This window comes from Schistocerca gregaria, chromosome 8, assembly GCF_023897955.1.
Source record: "Schistocerca gregaria isolate iqSchGreg1 chromosome 8, iqSchGreg1.2, whole genome shotgun sequence".
In the NCBI taxonomy this organism is placed as follows: domain Eukaryota; kingdom Metazoa; phylum Arthropoda; class Insecta; order Orthoptera; family Acrididae; genus Schistocerca; species Schistocerca gregaria.
The window spans coordinates 194,730,043-194,751,908 of NC_064927.1; the positions used below are offsets into that span (position 1 = coordinate 194,730,043).

Below are 21,866 nucleotides of genomic sequence, written 5' to 3' on the forward strand. Positions count from 1 at the left end.
TTATGAAGATCTGAAGTTGACAATTCTGTGGTTCCCTCTGAATTCTCTCTGACTGCATCCCACATTTAAGTGTGAATACGGCTTTCATTACTTGTCTTTATTACAAGCTTTCATTATTTAACATCTGAGAACTTTTTTATATTGTGGCTTTAAGGGATTTTTACAGTCATAAAATTCAGAAACTTAATGTGAATGCTGAAAAAGCAAATTGTTCATTAATATTTCCCATGTACAAAAAAATGACAAAATTTAAATACAATAAAATATATCCACAGAAATAATTATGCAGCATCATTCGTTGTTCATTTCTCTCTGGAGAAATACTGCCAAGTAAGGTGACTACAGGACTGGAAAAATGTGTTCTGGTTTAGGAATGTTCAGAAAATATACTCTTTGTTTAAAGGGTCTGCAATCTTGATTCAAATCATAACATAAGGAGACTGTCTTGCAGAGTACATCTAACTGAAGGGTTGAAGTTGGTCTGACTGGAGAGTTGAAATTGGTCTCAGAAAAACATTTACACGAAAATCTTCTCTACACTAAGGACATCAGTTCCTCCACATGAATACTTAAGTTGTTTATGTCCCACTGTAGTAAAGGGACAATCTATTGAGATTTTTCATTCTGCTCTGGTTGAAACTCTAGTCTTGCCAACAGAGAAAAAGTGGGATAGAGTGGTTCCTTCATCAGAACAGATTTGTAGACATAATCAGAGGTTACAAGACTGTAATGTATCTGTTGTTGTCTTCAGTCCTGAGTCTGGCTTGATGCAGCTCTCCATGCTGAAACTGTCTATTTGGTTTTAATCACTTACATTTTAGACTTCTCTACAGGTTTAATTTTCTTTTGCTCTGAGTGCAGCAATAGGCTGCTCTCTGCTGCCTTGTGTGTGTGTGTGTGTGTGTGTGTGTGTTTACCATGTTCAAACAATAATTGTGAGTTGACTGTAAACACGAAATGAGATGTTTTTCAGAGTTTGGCATTGTTTATCATAATATTCTATACTTTTGTGACAACTTCTTTGAATTTATTTTGTATTCCTTCAGTACTCCAGTTTTTAAATCTCTGCAAACCACAGCAACGTTATTACAATTCAATGTGTTGCAGTAATTTTGATATGTGTACATGTTCTTTACCTCTGAGAAATTTAGCTACTTGACTTGTAGTTTTGCTGCAGAATATATTGACAGGCCTACATGTTCGTGCCAGCTCTTATATGTAAAAGGGAATACTTTCAGCACATTGATTTCCTGCCATAGTAGGAAACATTACACTACCTTTTTTAACATCCATTCCAATTAGTGAAACATTTGGATCAGGAGCAGTCTGCGATAACGGCTTTACTAGTTGCTTTTTCACAATATAAGGTATAACTTCACCCTTCAGTGTGCTGAATGACCTGGAATAAAGAGCTGTATTTGAAGTAATTCTCAAATCCCAAAAGAGCACAAACAATATAAGTTTTAAAAAATACAAGATATAAGTAAAGAAATGACAAATCAAAATAAGGAATAATTCTATAGATCACATTACATGGGTCATATTCTGTTCCACAAAGGGAAGAGTCTGGAATGTCAGAATAAATCAAAGATATTCATTTTATGTACTTGCAAGTAATATTAATTACATTAAAATGTGATAATTTTATCAGTCTTGCAAAGTTATCCTTCAATGTAGTAGTATGAGCTGCTCTACAGAAAGTTTTTAAGTCCAGTATACCACTAATTATTTAATACCCTCTTGCAAGATGCCCAATATCTTTTTGTAGTAATGTTATACTCTTTATTCTTTGTAAACATTGTTTTTCACATTATCTGTAGCTGTATTCATGTGTATTGCAAATATAATGGAACAATCCACATAGCTCTTGTTAATTTTTCTCTGTTTTATAAAACCCAAAAATCACGTAGATATAAACTTACTTCTTCACAGAAAACAATGTTTTGTTTCTTTTCTTAAGTATCAAGAGATTCCTACAATCACTCTCAAAAGAATTAACTATGATCCTCTCAGATAAATATACCCTGTTTGGCCACCATAATCTCCACTTCAATGGCTGATTACTATTTTTTTAATTTCATGTTTGAATGGCAGAATGTGAGGTAACTGGTAATACTGAAGCACATTCATGTCAATTCAAGGCAATAAATCAACTCAATGTGAAATTGATGCAACTTATGGGATGTGGATATAATTGTAGCCCATGAGATCATATTTAAGAGAGAATGACAAAACAAGGTGAATACACTACTTAAGATGTAAGAGGTGCATTCTTCACAGTGAATATCACCATGCTAAAAAAACAGGAGGACGGAAGATTAAAATTTATTGTCCCATCAACAATGATGTCATTAGAAACTGTGCACAAGCTCGCACTTTTGAAGAAACCATCGCAGCATTTACCTTAAATATTTTACGGCAATCACATATTCAGCGTCTTACCATTGCACTAACTCAATTGGTACTGTGATAAAAAGAACAGGATAGTAGATATTGCAAAACAGAGGCTCCTTTGGAAATTTTTAACATAGTAACCTATTTCAACAGTAGGATTTCTGGAAAGTTTTGTTATATGACTGTTCATGTCTTCTCTTAAGGAAGTTCCAGTACAACAAGAAGGGCAGTTTCTCATCACACAAGCCATGACTGCAAAAAGCTAGGTTTACCTTTGTAATCTATAAAGAAATGGAATAAATCAGGAGTAGAAGCAACTTTTGAAGGCAGTGGAAGAGATGGAAAATTTAGAGTTTAATGCCCTACTGACATCAAGGGCAATGTAAAACCTCAAAGCAGATAATTGGGGAAGAAATCAGCTCTAGCAATGTCGATGAAACCACTCTGTGATTTGCATGAAGTGATTTAGACAAAAATTTGAATCAAGATATGCTGGGGAGAGATTAGAATCCCACTCTTGTTGAATAAGCATACTGTGTACTAATCACTTAGTGACTGTGATTAGTTTTCATGGCCTACCATACATTACTACTTAGCTAAATTCAATAGGCATTATACTTCTAATATTACAGTATGATGAAATGAAGAAAAAACTGTGAGAAATATATTACAAAAGCAATGATAGTATTCTACAGGTACATCTATACTCTGCAAGCCACTGTGAAGTTCATCACTGAAGGTATGTCCCATTTTACCAGTTATTAGACGTCCTTCCCATTCAACGCACGTATTGAGTGTAGGAAGAATGATCATTTAAGTACCTCTTTGTGTGCTGTAATTAATTTGGCCTTGTTTTTGAGATCCCCATCCAAGTGACAAGTAGGAGGTGGTTGTACATTCTTAATCACCATTTAAAACCATTTCTTGGAACTCTGCAAGCAGGCTTTGTCAGGATAGTTTACATCTATTTTCATGAGTCTGTCATTCAGTATCTCTACGACACTCTCCTACATGTCAAATAAACCATTGACCATTTGTGCTGCCCTTCTTTGTATACATTCAAATACCCCCAGTTAGTCCTATTTAGTGTGGGTCCCACACACTTGAGCAATATTCCATAATGGGTCACAAAAGTTATTTGTAAGTGGTCTCCTTGATAGACTGTCTGGAAGTGCTCCATCATATTAGTTAGTTGAAACTTAACCTACAGTGCCAGAATAGGTATCAATTTTTTTTTTCCACTCACATCAACATAATCAACAATTATTTCTTTCCCTGTGATGGTGTGAAATTTTAATACAGTTACACAAGCTTCCCATTCTTGTTTCTTTCCATATGACTGTGTGAAATTTCAACACATCTCATACAAGTTTCTTTTTCTAGATCCTTTCCACATGGTTGTGTGAAATATTAACATACCTGATACAAGTTTCCTTTCCTTAACTGTCAGACTTCAATAATTATTAGGTTGCTAATTTCTGTTCTGGTCCTGACACAGACTCATTAACAAAAGTGAAAATTGGGAGTTAGCTGTTGTATAAGTCAAATGAACTGCACTACATTTTATTCAGCTGCTATGAATGAAGCAGGCAAAAAGGAATACAAACGTCTTAAAAATGAGATCGACAGGGAGTGCAAAATGGCTAAGCAGGGATGGCTAGAGGATAAGTGTAAGGATGTAGAGGCTTGTCTCACCAGGGGTAAGATAGATACTGCCTACAGGAAAATTAGAGAGACCTTTGGAGAAAAGAGAACCACTTGTATGAACATCAAGAGCTCAGATGGAAATCCAGTTCTAAGCAAAGAAGGGAAAGCAGAAAAGTGGAAGGAGTATATAGAGGGTCTATATAAGGGCGATGTACTTGAGGACAATATTATGGAAGTGGAAGAGGATGTAGATGAAGATGAAATGGGAGATATGATCCAGCGTGGAGAGTTTGATAGAGCACTGAAATACCTGAGTCGAAACAAGGCTCTGAGAGTAGACAACATTAAATTTGAACTACTGACAGCCTTGGGAGAGCCAGTCCTGACAAAACTCTACCATCTGGTGAGCAAGATATATGAGACAGGCGAAATACCCTCAGACTTCAAGAAGAATATAATAATCCAATCCCAAAGAAAGCAAGTGTTGACAGATGTGAAAATTACTGAACTATCAGTTAAATAAGTCACGGCTGCAAATTACTAATGCGAATTCTTTACAGACAAATGGAAAAACTAGTAGAAGCCGACCTCGGGGAAGATCAGTTTGGATTCTGTAGAAATATTGGAACACGTGAGGCAATACTGACCTTACGACTTATCTTACAAGCTAGATTAAGGAAAGGCAAACCTACATTTCTAGCATTTGTAGACTTAGAGAAAGCTTTTGACAATGTTGACTGGAATACTCTCTTTCAAATACTGAAGGTGGCAGGGGTAAAATATAGGGAGCGAATGGCTATTTACAATTTGTACAGAAATCCTATGGCAGTTATAAGAGTTGAGGGACACAAAAGGGAAGCAGTGGTTGGGAAGGGAGTGAGACAGGGCTGCAGCCTCTCCCCGATATTATTCAATCTGTATATTGAGCAAGCAGTGAAGGAAACAAAAGAAAAATTTGGAGTAGGTATTAAAATCCATGGAGAAGAAATAAAAACTTTGAGGTTTGCCGATGACATTGTAATTCTGTCAGTGACAGCAAAGGACTTGGAACAGCAGTTGAACGGAGTGGATGGTGTCTTGAAAGGAGGATATAAGGTGAACATCAACAAAAGCAAAATGAGGATAATGGAATGTAGTCAAATTAAGTCAGGTGATGCTGAGGGAATTAGATTAGGAAATGAGACACTTAAAATAGTAAAGGAGTTTTGCTATTTGGGTAGCGAAATAACAGATGATGGTCGTAGAAGAGAGAATATAAAATGTGGACTGGCAATGGCAAGGAAAGGGTTTGTGAAGAAGAGAAATTTGTTAACATCGAGTATAGATGTAAGTGTCAGGAAGTCTCTTGTGAAAGTATTTGTATGGAGTGAAGCCGTGTATGGAAGTGAAACATGGACAATAAATAGTTTGGACAAGAAGAAAATAGAAGCTTTCGAAATGTGGTGCTACAGAAGAATGTTGAAGATTAGATGGGTAGATCACGTAACTAAGACATCAAGGGATCACAAATTTAGTATTGGTGGGCAGCGTGGAGGGTAAAATCGTAGAGGGAGACCAAGAGATGAATACACTAAGCAGATTCAGGATGTAGGTTGCAGTAGAAGAAGCTTGCACAGGATAGAGTAGCATGGAGAGCTGCATCAAACCAGTCTCAGGACTGAAGACGACGACAACAACAACAACAACAACAACAACAACAACAATGAATGTTTCTGAGGAATAAGAATATACAGTGAGTTGTATAAAATGGAAAATTCAATTGAGAGAACTATAAAACTACAAAGAAACAGAATGGCTGGCCAGTACTTACTTTTAAGAGGTGAAATTTCAGTGCTGCCAATAAACACATTTAATAAATGCTTATGAGATTGTTAGTATGTTCCTCTAGGGGAAGGTCAGCAAGGAGCAGCAGATCACTCAAGAGTCCAGGATAAGAGTGACCCCCTACTGTGAGAATGAGGCAAAACAAAGAACAAGTGACTGGAAAGTAAATGCTTTGAAACAATCTGTGAAGTGTGTTCAAGGGCTTGCACTCATGGCATAGGTCGTATTCAGGTTTTAGTTTCAGTCTGGAGCACAGTTTTAACTTCATGATGATGATTAAAAAGTACTATATAGCACAAAATAAATTCACCATAAACAATTCTTTTTTATGAAGAAAACAGAACATAAAAAAGCCTTTTGTATCATGTATGGTTGTGGTTATAATTAACTGGCATTTGTGAATTCACATGTCAAAAGTACCTTTATATTGTAAAGAGGAAGAAAATGTGCAACGTATGATTTAAGCCTACAGCATTCGAGTATTTGCGTTTATTAACCTAACAGTTATATTTCAACAATTATCTGTTACATAATTAGGCTTCTCATAATTTAAAATTAATATTTTGTTTTATTGCTTCTGTCATAGCATGAAAACTCTACATAATTTAGTATCACATGGCATGCACAGAGCCACAAGCACTCTACTGAATATAACTTTTTTTTCCTTCCAGACGACTTACTTTTCTGCCTTGAGAAAATCGCAAATCCACTTCTTCAGTACATAAATATGGGAATCAATCAAATGACTGTACACTGAAAACCGCGGATGTTTTCTCAGCAGTGCACGAGGAAGAGTTACGTTGTCCTCAAAATCTGAAGCAGAAGCTAAGAAAAGCAATCGTGATGTCTTTGTTTCAATTCCAACTAAATCACGCTCTGAAAAAAAGAGAGAAAAGTTAAGTTAAAATATGTAGAACCTATATTGTGTCAATGACTGTGCTTACGACAACATATTATAAATGTAATTAAAATTAATACAATACTCAAAAAACTTGGGTAGGGCACAAATAACATAATAAGAAAAAGACATGAGTCACTTTGTAACAGAATAGTTGAAATGCACATACACACATAACCAAGAGCTTGAAAAAAATGTAGATTGTCTTACAAACCCTCCTTCATCTTCAGAGCACAAACATAATAATTAAATTTGGAATGCAGAGTGAATTATGACAAGTGACAAGTTGGTGATATAAATCAGGATATATACTGAATCGACTGGACAGATGGGTTAGGAAAGAGACTAAACCCCAATAGCCCTTATCCTACAACCCATGCCATCCAGTCACCACCTTCCCCCAAAAAGAGAGAGAGCATCTATCTGTGAAATACATATGTAGAAGATACACAATAGATTATAACAGGTATCCGTGTGCTATAAGAATGGGGCCTAAACGTCAATGAACATCACTACATATAGTGCAGTGGTGCAGCTAAAATTAATTTGCTACTGTCGAGTCTAAATAACAAATAATATGTAGACAGAGTGGCTGCTGAACCATTCCTTTTAAAATTTTCTTCTGTATTTATTGAAACTTTTCAACTATTTGTGTTATGTTAGAAGGGAGCTCATCGAGAACCTTCGTACAAGTATGCAGAATCCCTACACTAGGAAAGAAAGCATCCCTGAACAATATTTCTGTTTCTCACATTGCAACAGTGTAAATCACATTTCACCTGACACTGACTTGTTTCACTTATAAACAAGTGAATGTTCCAGGATGTGAGTGTGGACTGCCAAGAACTTTTAAGAAGCCTCTGAAAATTGTGCAGTTATCTATACAAAATTATTACTGCTTACTTTCATAGGATGAATGTTTTTTGTATCAGCTGCATTGTCTTAAAAAATAATGCCTTACAAGACAACATTGTGTGAAAAGTAGGTAAAACAGACCAGTGCTTTGGCTCAAAAGTCACCTAAATTAGCCAAACTTCTAAGTGCAAAACATTACAAAATGCCCTTCTTGATTAGTGTAATATGTTGACTTCATTTAACTTGTTATCTAAAGGACCTCACAGAATTTTAAACATTGATTCATTTAATATATTGTAATTAATGTCAATAACATTGTGTGAAAAGTAGATAAAACAGACCAGTGCTTTGGCTCAAAAGTCACCTAAATTAGCCAAACTTCTAAGTGCAAAACATTACGAAATGCCCTTCTTGATTAGTGTAATATGTTGACTTCATTTAACTTGTTATCTAAAGGACCCCACAGAATTTTAAACATTGATTCATTTAATGTATGGTAATTAATGTCAATAACAGTACTAACAGGCTATTTTCTCCACCACATTGCATAATATGAACCACTGTTTGCTGTCAATCAGTTGCTAACCTGTTCAATTATCATCTGAGCTGCATCTTGTATGATTGAGTTTGTACCCTAGATTAGTATGCTTCTGTAATCAGTCAACACTACAGTTTTTGAACAGCCCACTGATGTAATAGGAAAGTCATCCAGTTTTATTAGCAACAGAAGCAGACCCAAAGCTGTAAAATATGTAGAAATCCACATTTTATTTATACACCTTTAGTGTACAGTTTCATGGAAGGGGGTGCACTAGGTCGATATGGTCATCTTCTATCTGTTAACACTTCCGTCATGCAAGAGGAATGCCATTATTTTCTGTTTCCACAGTTGAATTTTATGCTCCATACAATAAAAGACTTTAGCATGGTCAAATAACACCCAAGAGTATAGTTTTTCTTGTTTGGACAAACTCTGAATATCAACAGAGAGGAATTTGGCTAGTTGTGCTCTGATAAATGAGTAAGTATTGTATTGCATCTCATTTACTCAAAAATATTTGAAAACACTGGAAGGAGTGAAATGAGTCTGTAATTAAAGGTCATATGAAAATGGACAATTTCCATGAAATCAGCTGATTGCATAAGACGTGTAGCCTTCTACTTACTGGCACTGCCTAATACAGAAACAATGATTTAACTCAACAACCTTATGTCGGCTGTGGAATCCAGCCAAGAGAGAGGCTAGAAGAAGCTATGTGACATGACAATCAGATGCAACACGGCAGAACATCCAATCAGAACAGCCTTCTGCAGGCAGTGAGGACATGAGCCTTGAGGAGGACCACGAAGAATATCCTGAGACCATGCACTCATGGCATCACGACACAGTCCCTGTGAATCCTGCACTATATATCAGTGCGCCAGGGCTAATGATCCTCAAAAATTGAGAAAAGCAGTTTTCACTTCTGAATCAAAGTTTCGTGGTGTAGGGTACTGTGGTGTAGTGTAGTGCTGTGTAATGTAGATTTATAAATTGCAAACTCTGTGGTGTAGCATTGGGATCTGTTCTGGATTCCATACGAGCATACAGTGTGAACCTGTGCCTAACTGAAAAAAATGTGGGAGGTTGCTCACGAATACTTCACGAGTATTTTGATACAAGGGAATGCATCATCTCCAGTGGCTCATTACAGGTCTATTGTATTTCACTTGATTTCTTATCCCATTTATCTCTATATCTGTAGTGCACTGAATATATCTGTGAAACAGTGCAGCTGTCAATGGTATGCGCTATGTGGCATGTTTGGGAAATGAATCTTTTCCATTCACTCACAATATTTGCTGTTGACAGCAGTAATGCCGAGTTTGGTCTTTGACCTCAATCTTGTATCCATTATTGCTTGGTTTTGTCTTGGGTTAGATTGTACGCAGCATTTATTTTATGTTGACAGTTATACTCAGCAGTATGGGTAAGCTTACTGATGAACTGCCTGTTATTTACCACATGTACGAGTTCAATAAAAGCAATCGAAGAATGTCAAAATAAAGCTATGCTGAATTCTTCTCACAATGATGGGAATTACATCACAATACTTTCACATTACTCAGTGATATTGAAGATTGCCTATTACAAGCTTTTTGTCTGCTGTGAAGGTCTCTGCATGGAAATAAAGGTAATTGGCACAACAAATCAAATAAACCACAATTACGTTATTACTCAGTAATAAGCCACCACAGACCACTGGTCCAAATATCAAAGTACTTAGAAAATATCCTTGAACATTTTCAGAGTGGTTGCTTGGTTAGTATAAAGGAGGGGGGGAGGGCCCAAACTACTTGATCATTGGTCCCTTGTTCCTATAAGAGAACTCCACAAGGGAAAGAATAAAACAAATGAGACTTATGGCCGAGAACAAGGAGAAAAGAAAAACCAAAAGAATGACAGAAGGGCAACAAACACTATAATGAAAAAAATAGGACAAGAAAGCTTCAGAGACATGCAAAAACAGGTAGAAGGGATTACAACATGGAAGCAGATGACTGTCACTGGCTGATAAGAAGAATAAGAAGGATAAACCAGCTACTCTGCAACACATTAAAACCTCCAACCTAAAAGCACTAGGGTCAATGCAGACTGACAAAAGAAATGCACTAAAACTTAGATAGAATGATAAAACTGTGGTGTCACCGCCAGACATCACGCTTGCTAGGTGGTAGCCTTTAAATTGGCCGTGGTCCGGTAGTATACGTCGGACCCGCGTGTCGCCACTATCAATGATTGCAGACCGAGCGCCGCCACACGGCAGGTCTAGAGAGACTTCCAAGCACTCGCCCCATTTGTACAGCCGACTTTGCTAGTGATGGTTCACTGACTTCTACGCTCTTATTTGCCGAGACGATAGTTAGCATAGCCTTCAGCTATGTTATTTGCTACGACCTAGCAAGGCACCAGTATCCGTACTATTGATATTGTGAATCGTGTACCATAAAGAGCGACGTTCTCCATTAATGGATTAAAGTTAAGTATTCCACCAGCTACGTCCGTCTTTCTCAATTCTAATTCCCTTGTCATGTTCCAGACCTCACGTCAGCCTGCGTGAGCTAAAATGCGTGCATTTCGGCCTCCTTTAGTGACACGGTGTTGGCTCTCCTGCCAACCGCAACGAAAACTCCTCACATACAAAACGTAAAACTAAATCAGTCAATGAGATGTTGTCAGCTAAAATTAATGGTAATGAGTCTGGTAACCGAAGATAACGTCGCAGAGCAGCCAAAGTAGAACAGCGCAACACAATGTGGGCCACTGTCAACTGACCGCCGCACAGACACCGAGGTGGGTCTTCATGGCCCAGGAGATAGCCATGGGTCACTCAAGCATGGCTCATGTGGCGCCAGCAGAGAACCACAGAGTCCCTGTGAGAGGCCCACATGGAGGGCTTCCACACATTTGTAGCCTCCTTTATGGCATGCAGTTTGTTGTGCACACTGAGGTTATGGCATTATGTCTGCCAAAGCCGAAAAACCTTGGTCAGTTTCAGAGATGCCGATCTCCAGAAGCAGTTTTCATGTAGCCTGTTTGGGCAGTATGTCAGCAAGTTCCTTGCCTGAGATTCCGAAATGACCTGGGTTCCAGAGAAACACCACCAAATGACTGTATCATTCCAGGGCATAGACAGACTACTGGATGGTTGCTACGTAAGGCTGGCGAGGGTAGCACTGGTCAACAGCTTGTAAGCTGCTCTAGGAGTCGCTACAGACAATTAATGACTCACCAGAGCATGAATGGATATGCACAAGATATGGCCACCAGCTCTGCAGCGATAACACTGCAGCCGTCTGACAAGGAGTGCTGTCTGATGTGTTCTCTGTGAGCATAGGCAAAGCCAATGTGACCATCAGCCATCAAGCCGTCAGTGTAAACTACTTCAGAGCCCTGGGATGCATCAAGAATCGAGAGAAAGTGACAGCAAAGAGCCTTGGGAGGAACTGAGTCCTTAGAGCCATGCGAAAGGTCCAGACGAAGCTGCAGCTTAGGTATACATCATGGAGGTGTATGTAAATGGACCTGGAGTAGAGGTTGTAATGGGAAGGTATCGGACATGAATCTCAATCATAATCTCTGACCTGGGCCACCAATGTGGGAGATGAACTGCTGTGGTTCGGAAAGGAGACAGTAATTTGGATGCTCAGGAGAGAGATATGAATGTGTACAATGTAACTGTCCAGTTGTGCACACCTGATCTGCTATGGAGGGACTCCAGCTTCCACCATTATACTGGTCACAGGACTCGTCCTAAAAGCTCCCACTGCTAGTCAAATTCCGCAGTGGTGCACTGGGTCTAGTAACTGTAATGCTGGGGACACCACCAAACCATAAATCAGACTCCCATAGTCACGGTGGCATTGAACACGGGCTCTCTAGATTTGCAGCAGTATAGAGCGATCTGCACCCCAGTTGGTGTTACTCAGGAAACAGATGGCATTGAGGTGCTGCCAGCACTTTCATTTAAGCTGATGAAAGTGAGGAAGCCCAGTCATTTGGGCATTGAAAACCTGTCCTAAGAATCAATATGTCGCCACTACAGTGAGTGGATCACCATCAAGATAAAGTTATGGTTCCGGATGAAATGTACGACACTGACAGAAGTGCATGACACATGACTTGGCGGCTGAAAACTGGAAGCCATGGATTACAGCCCCTGACTGTGCCTCATGGATAACTCCCTGTAGGCTCCGCTCAGCAACATTAGTACTGGAGGAGCAGTACGAAATGCAAAAGTCGTCTGCATACAGAGAAGGTGATACGGACGGCCCCACAGCTGCTGCTAGACCACTAATAGCCACTAAAAATAGAGAGGCACTCTGGGAGGCACCAACTTGAACATGCCAAGTACGGAGTGACAGGAAATTTTGAATAAAAATTGGGAGGGGACCTGGAGACCCCACTCATATGATGTAGCAAGGATATGATATTGTCAGGTTGTGTCATAAGCTTTTCTTAAATCAAAAAAGATGGCAACCAACTGTTGGCATCTGGACAAGGCTGCTTGGATGGAAGACTTAGGGACACAAGATAATCAACAGTAGAGCGTCCCTGGCAGAAACTGCTCTGGCATGGAGCCAGCAGGCCCCATGACTCCAGGAGCCAACACAACTGCTGACTCACCGTGCATTTTAGCAGCTTACAAAGAATGTTGTTGCGGCTGATGGACTGATAGCTATCCAAGTCAAGTGGATTTTTACCAGGTTTAAGCACCAGAATGACGGTGCTGTCCCACCATTGCAACAGGAATACACCATCGCACCAGATTCCAATTCAGTTTTACAGAGAGTACTCCACTGCATTGGCTCCTTACTTAGCTTGCATTTACTGTGAATCTCTTGCCCAATGTAAAGTCCCGAGCGACTGGGAAAAAGCGCAGGTGACTCCTGTATATAAGAAGGGTAGAAGGATGGATCCTCAAAATTACAGACCAATATCCTTAACATCGGTTGGTTGCAGGATTCTCGGACATATTCTCAGTTCAAATATAATGAATTTCCTTGAGACAGAGAAGTTGCTGTCCATGCATCAGCATGGCTTTAGAAAGCATCGCTCCTGCGAAACGCAACTTGCCCTTTTTTTACATGATACCTTGCGAACCATGGATGAAGGGTATCAGAAAGATGCCATATTCCTTGACTTCCGGAAAGCGTTTGACTCGGTAACTCACTCAGACTCCTAACTAAAGTATGAGCATATGGGATTGGTTCCCAAGTATGTGAGTGGCTCAAAGACTTCTGAAGTAATAGAACCCAGTACGTTGTCCTCGATGGTGGCTGTTCATCGGAGGTGAGGGTGTCATCTGGAGTGCCCCAGGGAAGTGTGGTAGATCCGCTGTTGTTTTCTATCTACATAAATGATCTTTTGGATAGGGTGGATAGCAATGTGTAGCTGTTTGCTGATGATGCTGTGGTGTACGGGAAGGTGTCATCGTTGAGTGACTGTAGGAGGATACAAGATGACTTGGACAGGATTTGTGATTGGTGTAAAGAATGGCAGCTAACTCTAAATATAGATAAATGTAAATTAATGCAGATGAATAGGAAAAAGAATCCCGTAATGTTTGAATACTCCATTAGTAGTGTAGCGCCTGACACAGTCACGTCGATTAAATATTTGTGAGGAACATTGCAGAGCGATATGAAGTGGGACAAGCATGTTATGACGGGTGTGGGGAAGGCGGATAGTCATCTTCGGTTCATTGGTAGAATTTTGGGAAGGTGAGGTTCATCTGTAGAGGAGACCGCTTATAAAACACTAATACGACCTATTCTTGAGTACTGCTCGAGTGTTTGGGATCCCTATTAGGTCAGATTGAGGGAGGACATAGAAGCAATTCAGAGGCGAGCTGCTTTGATTTGTTACTGGTAGGTTTGATTATCATGCGATTGTTACGGAAATGCTTCAGGAACTCGGGTGGGAGTTTTTGGAGGAAAGGAGGTGTTCTTTTCGTGTTTTGCTACTGAGGAAATTTAGAGAACCAGCATTTGAGGCTGACTGCAGTACAATTTTACTGCCGCCAACTTATATTTTGCGGAAAGATCACAAAGATAAGATAAGAGAGATTAGGGCTCGTACAGAGGCATATAGGCCGTCACTTCTCCCTTGTTCTGTTTGGGAGTGGAACAGGGAGAGAAGATACTAGTTGTGGTACGAGGTACCCTCCGCCATGCACTGTATGGTGGATTGCGGAGTATGTATGTAGATGTAGATGCTGTTGAAGATGACGAGGATATGCTGCTGGTAGTCCGACGAGAGATGTTGAATCATCTGAATGTGGGTCCAATCTGGCCCAGGAGCTGTGTTGGGGCAGTGTGCAAAGGGTGCTGAGGAGCTCCCACTCAGTAACTAGAGCGTTATACGGTTCACTGTGGTGTGCAGTGAATGAAAGGGGTTTCCCTTCCATCTGCCATTTGGGGGTGAAAAGGCCAGGGCAAGGAGGGGTGGGGGTCGATTCTCCAACGTAGAGGCTCGAGCATAGTACTCAGCAACATGCTTGGCAATTACATTTGTGTCGGTAGATAACACACCATTGATGTTAATGCCAGGGACGCCTGTCGGCGTCTGGTCACCAAAAACACATCTGATCTTCGTCCAGACATGTGAAGGCGATATATGGTACCCAATGGTCGAGACATAACTCTCCCAACACTCATGTTCTGTGTTTTTATCAGCTGGAGAACATGGGCACAGAGCCATTTAAAAGCTATTAGGTGCCTCAGGAAAGGGTGCCGCTTATGTCGCTGTAGAGCCCGCCTACACTCTTTAATGGCATCAGCTATTTCCAGCGGCCATCAAAGTACTGTCTTTCACCAGCGGCACCCTAAGGAACAAGGGATCGCATTTTCTGCCACAGAAACGATCGTTCTGGTGAATTGCTCAATCACCACATCAGTGTTACTGCGTGGGGGAGATTCAACGGTGATGGCAGAGGTGAAAGCCTCCCAGTCTGCCTCGTTTAAAGCCCATCTGTGTAGGTGTCCAGGAATGATGCTGGGGGAGTGACAGTGGATATATGGGAGAAATGCTGGGCTGCAGACTGATAAATCAATGGCTGAGTAAGTACCATGAGCCACACATAAATGTGTGGGGGGCCTCAGTATTTAAAAGGCACTGGTCGAGTTGAGACAGTAAATTTTCGACATCTCTACCTCGGCCAGTAAGCTTGGTGCCACCCCACAAGGTGTTATGGGCATTATAAATCCCCGAAAAGTAAAAAAGGCTTTAGGGTGTTGACGAATCAGTGCAGCCAATATGTTCAGGGGTACGGTACCATTGGAGGAAGATATACATTGCAGATAGTTATTTCCTGTGTTGTTCTAATCCTGACAGGCACAGCATCGAGGTTCACTACATAGCGAGTGAAGGACATAGACGCAAACTCCACCTGACACTCTGTTATATTTGCTACAGTTTTTGTAATATCCCCTATAGCCACGAAGGGCAGGGGTCCACATTGTCAGGAACCAGGTTTTGTGGAGGTAAATGCAGAAAACAGGTGTAAGGCTTAACAGTTGTAGTTAAGCCAGGTGCTGGAAGAAACTGTCGCAATTCCACTGGAGGATGTTGTCATCGTGAGGCTGGGAAGGCACAAAGCAATGAAGCAGTTTATGCCTCAGGGTCGCCTGCTGCCACTGACTGAGTACCTGTGCATTCTATATCCACTGTGTCTGAGGGTCCAGTGAGATCTAGATCCTCTGCAAACACCAGAATCTCCACTTCATTCGCAGATGCAGAGCTTGTAGGTAGCAGTGGTGCAGGTGCCACTGCAATTTATTTGTTCTTGGTATCTTATTTTTTTTTATTTCTGTCACTGCTCCTTGGGTTTCTCTGGCTGGGAGGGCTTCACTGATTCAGTCTCAGGGACTGAGGAGGATCTTGAAGCCCTGCGACCAGCTGCCTATGGGTGCTTCAGCCACTGGCAGGTGTCCTCTTTCCCTGATATCCCTGATGGTTGGGGAGGCATTGCACCCGAAGCAGGTGGTTTGGGAGCAATGGGGATAAAAGTGCCCCCCCCCCCTCCCTCCACCACCAGTAAGGGGGTAGGTGAAGGTTTGCAGACTTGTGTCACAAGATGTAGCCCTTCAAATTTCCTCTTCGCTTCAGTGTAGGTCAGTTGGTCCAGGGTCTTGTATTCCATGATTTTTCTTTCTTTCTGTAGAATCCTGCAGTCCGCCGAGCAAGGGGAATATTGGTCACTACAGCAGACACATATGGGAGACGGGACACATGGAGTACCGGGATGTGATGGACATCTCCAATTGCAATATATGACACTGGAAGTACAGCGGGGACACATATACCTGAACTGATAGCACTTAAAGCACAGCATCAGGGGAGGGAGATATGGCTTTACATTAAAGCAGTATACCATCACCGGGTAACGTTTTTGTTGTTGTTGTTGTTGTTGTTGTTGTTGTGGTCTTCAGTCCAGACACTGGTTTGATGCAGCTCTCCATACTACTCTATCCTGTGCAAGTTCCTTCATCTCCCAGTAACTAATGCAACCTACATCCTTCTGAATCTGTTTAGTGTATTCATCTCTTGGTCTCCCTCTACGATTTTTACCCTCCACGCTGCCCTCCAATGCTAAATTTGTGATCCCTTGATGCCTCAGAACATGTCCTACCAACCGATCCCTTCTTCTAGTCAAGTTGTGCCACAAACTCCTGTTCTCCCCGATTCTATTCAACACCTCCTCATTAGTTATGTGATCTACCCATCTAATCTTCAGCGTTCTTCCGTGGCACTACATTTCGAAAGCTTCGGGTATCCAACTAAAGAACCACAAAGCGTGCAAAGGAAGTTACAGCATCTTAATGTCAAGTGCTTGTTGTCGCGTGTAACTGTTTCACACTCACTATGGTACAAAAACTGAGATGATGAAGGCTCGAACTCAGGACTCTCAGTTCAAGAAATGAAGCGACTTCCACGCTCAAGCTGTATACGAGGGACGTTCACAGTTATGCTTTTCCTGTGCTCCCTACTTACCGTTCACGCACTTTCTCCTGGGCGATAGCGCATAGTACAAATTATATCGGAGTTTTTCTTCTCTTCTCCCCAATCCTATTCAATACCTCCTCATCAGTTACGTGATCTACCCACCTAATCTTCAACATTCTTCTGTAGCACCACATTTCGAAAGCTTCTATTCTCTTCTTGTTCAAACTATTTATTGTCCATGTTTCACTTCCATACATGGCTACACTCCATACAAATACTTTCACAAGCGACTTCCTGCCACTTAAATCAATATTCGATGTTAACAAATTTCTCTTCTTCACAAACCCTTTCCTTGCCATTGCCAGTCTACATTTTACATCCTCTCTACTTCGACAATCATCAGTTATTTTGCTCCCCAAATAACATAACTCCTTCACTAATTTAAGTGTCTCATTTCCTAATCTAATTCCCTCAGCATCACTCGACTTGATTCGACTACATTCCATTAACCTCGTTCTGCTTTTGTTGATGTTCATCTTATATCCTCCTTTCAAGACACTGTCCATTCCGTTCAACTGCTCTTCCAAGTCCTTTGCCGTCTCTGACAGAATTACAAGGTCATCGGCAAACCTCAAAGTTTTTACTTCGTCTCCATGAATTTTAATACATACTCCAAATTTTTCTTTTGTTTCCTTTACTGCTTGCTCAATATACAGATTGAATAACATCGGGGAGAGGCTACAACCCTGTCTCACTCCTTTCCCAACCACTGCTTCCCTTACATGCCCCTCGATTCTTATGACTGCCATCTGGTTTCTGTACAAATTGTAAATAGCATTTCGCTCCCTGTATTTTACCCCTGCCACCTTTAGAATTTGAAAGAGAGTATTCCAGTCAACATTGTCAAAAGCTTTCTCTAAGTCTACAAATGCTAGAAACATAGGTTTGCCTTTCCTTAATCTGTCTTCTAAGATAAGTCGTAAGGTCAGTATTGCCTCATGTGTTCCAACATTTCTACGGAATCCAAACTGATCTCCCCGAGGTCGGCTTCTCGAGTTTTCCATTTGTCTGTAAATAATTCGTGTTAATATTTTGCAGCTGTAACTTATTAAACTGATAAGTTCGGTAATTTTCACATCTGTCAACACCTGCTTTCTTTGGGATTGGAATTAATATATTCTTCTTGAAGTCTGAGGGTATTTCGCCTGCCTCATACATCTTGCTCACCAGATGGTAGAGTTTTGTCAGGACTGGCTCTCCCAACGCCGTCAGTAGTTCTAATGGAATGTTGTCTACTCCCGGGGCCTTGTTTCGACTCAGGTCTTTCAGTGCTCTGTCAAACTCTTCACGCAGTATCGTATCTCCCATTTCATCTTCATCTACATCCTCTTCCATTTCCATAATATTGTCTACGAGTACATTGCCCATGTATAGACCCTCTATATACTCCTTCCATCTTTCTGATTTCCCTTCTTTGCTTAGAACTGGGTTTCCATCTGAGCTCTTGATATTCATACAAGTGGCTCTCTTTTCTCCAAAGGTCTCTTTAATTTTCCTGTAGGCAGTATCTATCTTACCCCTAGTGAGATAAGCCTCTACATCCTTACATTTATCCTCTAGCCATGCCTGCTTAGCCATTTTGCACTTCCTGTCGATCTCATTTTTGAGATGTTTGTATTCCTTTTTGCCTGCTTCATTTACTGTATTTTTATATTTTCTCCTTTCATCAATTAAATTCAATATATCTTCTGTTACCCAAGGATTTCTACTAGCCCTCATCTTTTTACCTACTTGATCCCTTGCTGCCTTCACTACTTCATCCCTCAAAGCTACCCATTCTTCTTCTACTATATTTCTTTCCCCCATTCCTGTCAATGGTTCCCTTATGCTCTCCCTGAAACTCTGTACAACCTCTGGTCTTTCAGTTTATCCAGGTCCATCTCCTTAGATTCCCACCTTTTTTGAAGTTTCTTCAGTTGTAATCTGCAGTTCATAACCAATAGATTGTGGTCAGAGTCCACATCTGCCGCTGGAAATGTCTTACAATTTAAAACCTGGTTCCTAAATCTCTGTCTTACCATTATATAATCTATCTGATACCTTTTAGTATCTCCAGGATTCTTCCATGTGTACAACCTTCTTTTACGATTCTTGAACCAAGAGTTAGCTATGATTAAGTTATGCTCTGTGCAAAATTCTACCAGGCAGCTTCCTCTTTCATTTCTTAGCCCCAATCCATATTCACCTACTATGTTTCCTTCTCTCCATTTTCCTACTGTCGAATTCCAGTCACCCGTGACTATTAAATTTTCATCTCCCTTCACTACCTGAATAATTTCTTTTATCTCATCATACATTTCTTCAATTTCTTCGTCATCTGCAGAGCTAGTTGGCATAGGAACTTGTACTACTGTAGTAGGTGTGGAATTCGTGTCTATCTTGGTCACTATAATATGTTCACTAAGCTGTTTGTAGTAGCTTACCTGCATTCCTATTTTGCTATTTATTATTATACCTACTCCTGCATTACCCTTATTTGATTTTGTATTAATGACCCTGTATTCACCTGACCAGAAGTCTTGTTCCTCCTGCCACCGAACTTCACTAATTCCCAGTATATCTAACTTTAACCTATCCATTTCACTTTTTAAATTTTCTAACCTCCCTGCCCTATTACGGGATCTGACATTCCACGCTCCGATCTGTGGAACGCCATTTTTCTTTCTCCTGATAACGACGTCCTCTTGAGTAGTTCCCGCCCAGAGATCCGAATGGGGGACTATTTTACCTCCAGAATATTTTACCCAAGAGGTCGCCATAATCATTTAACCATACAGTAAAGCTGCATGACCGGGTAATGTATCACCCTTAAAGGCCAAGATGAAGGCACCCAGTGGGCATACGGTTATCCTTCAAACTCCTATGGACGCGCCAGACGAAATTAACATCTCTTCGCTCTAAGCTGGCACACAGGTAGTCATCTGACTGCAAAAGAAGGTCCCTGTGAAATATAATACCCCTCTCGCTATAGGCTGGCGTGAAGGTAGTCACCTGACTGCAAAAAAAGGTCCCTGTGAAATATAATACCCTGGAGCATATTTGAGCTCTTATGGGCTGTGATGGAAACAGAAACATCCCCCAGCTCTTCTGCCCATGACTGGGCAGAGGGTGCTGTTTTTATCAAGACTGACCCAGATCGCATTTTGGACAATCGCTCCACCTCCCCAGACTTATCCTCTAAAAACTGAGGCTTTGTCAACATGAAAGGTTTCCCATCGGCTCTTGTACATACGAGGTACTGGGGTAAACAAGTTTTGCTTTTACCTTTAGCCTGGCATTCCTCCCAAGGCGTGGCCAGGAAGGGGAACAATTTGGGATCATACTTCTTTGCACTAAATTGAGACCTCGGAACGCTTGAGGCTGCTGGTGTTTGACCACCAGCAAGAGATGACATCGTTCACTTAATGGCATGTCATCTGTCCTATGCAACCCATTCTGACCAGGGCCTCTCCCTACGGGTGCCATCCAACCTCAGCAAAGGCCACCTGGCAGGGTAGCCACTGCTGGGAGTCTCGATGCCCCAGGTAGATGTGCATCTACTTCTTGGCATACATGGGTTCGTAGGGTACATGGCGGCCCCACCACAACGGACTGGCTACCGTGCTGGATATGAGGTGGCTACTGTGCTGGATATGAGGTGCAAAGAAGTCCATGATCATTGTCGTCATAGAAAATGACACTACACAGTGGATGGAGGAAATTGCACCCAGGAAGGATTATTTGCCGAACAGCTGGAGAATGAGTGGAACTACAAATTCAAGACGATAAAGTATGCTAAAGATCTCACTGCACAATGGACATGATGCACCATGTAAGACGCCCTTACCCAAGTGGCTCACCCTTCAGAAAAATTCTGGAGAATGGAGGTCAAACCCTACAGGGACCATCACAGAAGGCCGAAACATTTGAGACTCCTTTTAGTTGCCTCTTACGACAGGCAATAATACCTCAGGCCTATTCTAATCCCTGGACCTGCAGGGGACAACATTTTCAGAAATGTTGTCAGTGGTTTTTGAGTTCATACTGTTCTTACAAGCCATGTGGCCACAGACAAATCTGTAGATCTTTTTATTCCCTCTTACCATGTAACTGCTAATCCCTCTCTGCCATTTCCTCTTCCCTCTTACAGATTTCATTGACCTACCCAAACAATATAATGCTGAGATACACAAACACATTTTGAATTTTATGTTAATGTATGATGCTTTGTATTCATATACACGATATTACGTGTAACATGCAGCCTATTTTAAAATCAAAACAGCAAATTAAAAGAAAACAGCAGACAGACAAATAAATAAATGTGGACATCAGTTTAAAGAACTTTACACAAAAACGAAACAAAAAATAAAATCTGCCTTTTTTTCAGTCTCTATGAATCACACACAATTACCTCAGCTCATAATTTGGATGAGCTTTCTCTGGCATAGTATTCCTATATTTTTCCCCTCCATACATCTAAGTAAAAGTTTCATCTCATTCTGGGTGCAATGCCAGGAGAATGCAGTAGTGTGTATGCGCTAACATCTAATTTCTGGCTCATGTGCTTACCCACTACAAAATGTCTCAGCTGTATGAATGTGGTTGCCTCTCTTCATTTCTTTGGTCAAACAACTCTTTTATATGCAGGTTTGAGTAATTTGTCACTTCTTATCTTTACTGTTTTTCCTAAAAGTACAAACACTTTGCCATACCTCTTCC

The 21,866-nt window shown here is 40.8% G+C and overlaps 1 protein-coding gene across 2 annotated transcripts in view; it reads right to left on the bottom strand.

Annotated features, from left to right (window-relative positions):
• The window catches only part of LOC126284529 (translation initiation factor eIF-2B subunit gamma), a 49,749-nt gene that overhangs the window by 15,986 nt on the left and 11,897 nt on the right, over positions 1-21,866 (bottom strand). For both annotated transcript variants that reach the window (XM_049983524.1, XM_049983527.1), the window contains exons 5-6: positions 6,546-6,741; positions 1,278-1,399 (exon numbers count right to left, since the gene is read on the bottom strand). In XM_049983524.1, the coding sequence (XP_049839481.1) occupies positions 1,278-1,399; positions 6,546-6,741 (318 nt within the window). The remainder of the gene's footprint in view (positions 1-1,277; positions 1,400-6,545; positions 6,742-21,866) is intronic.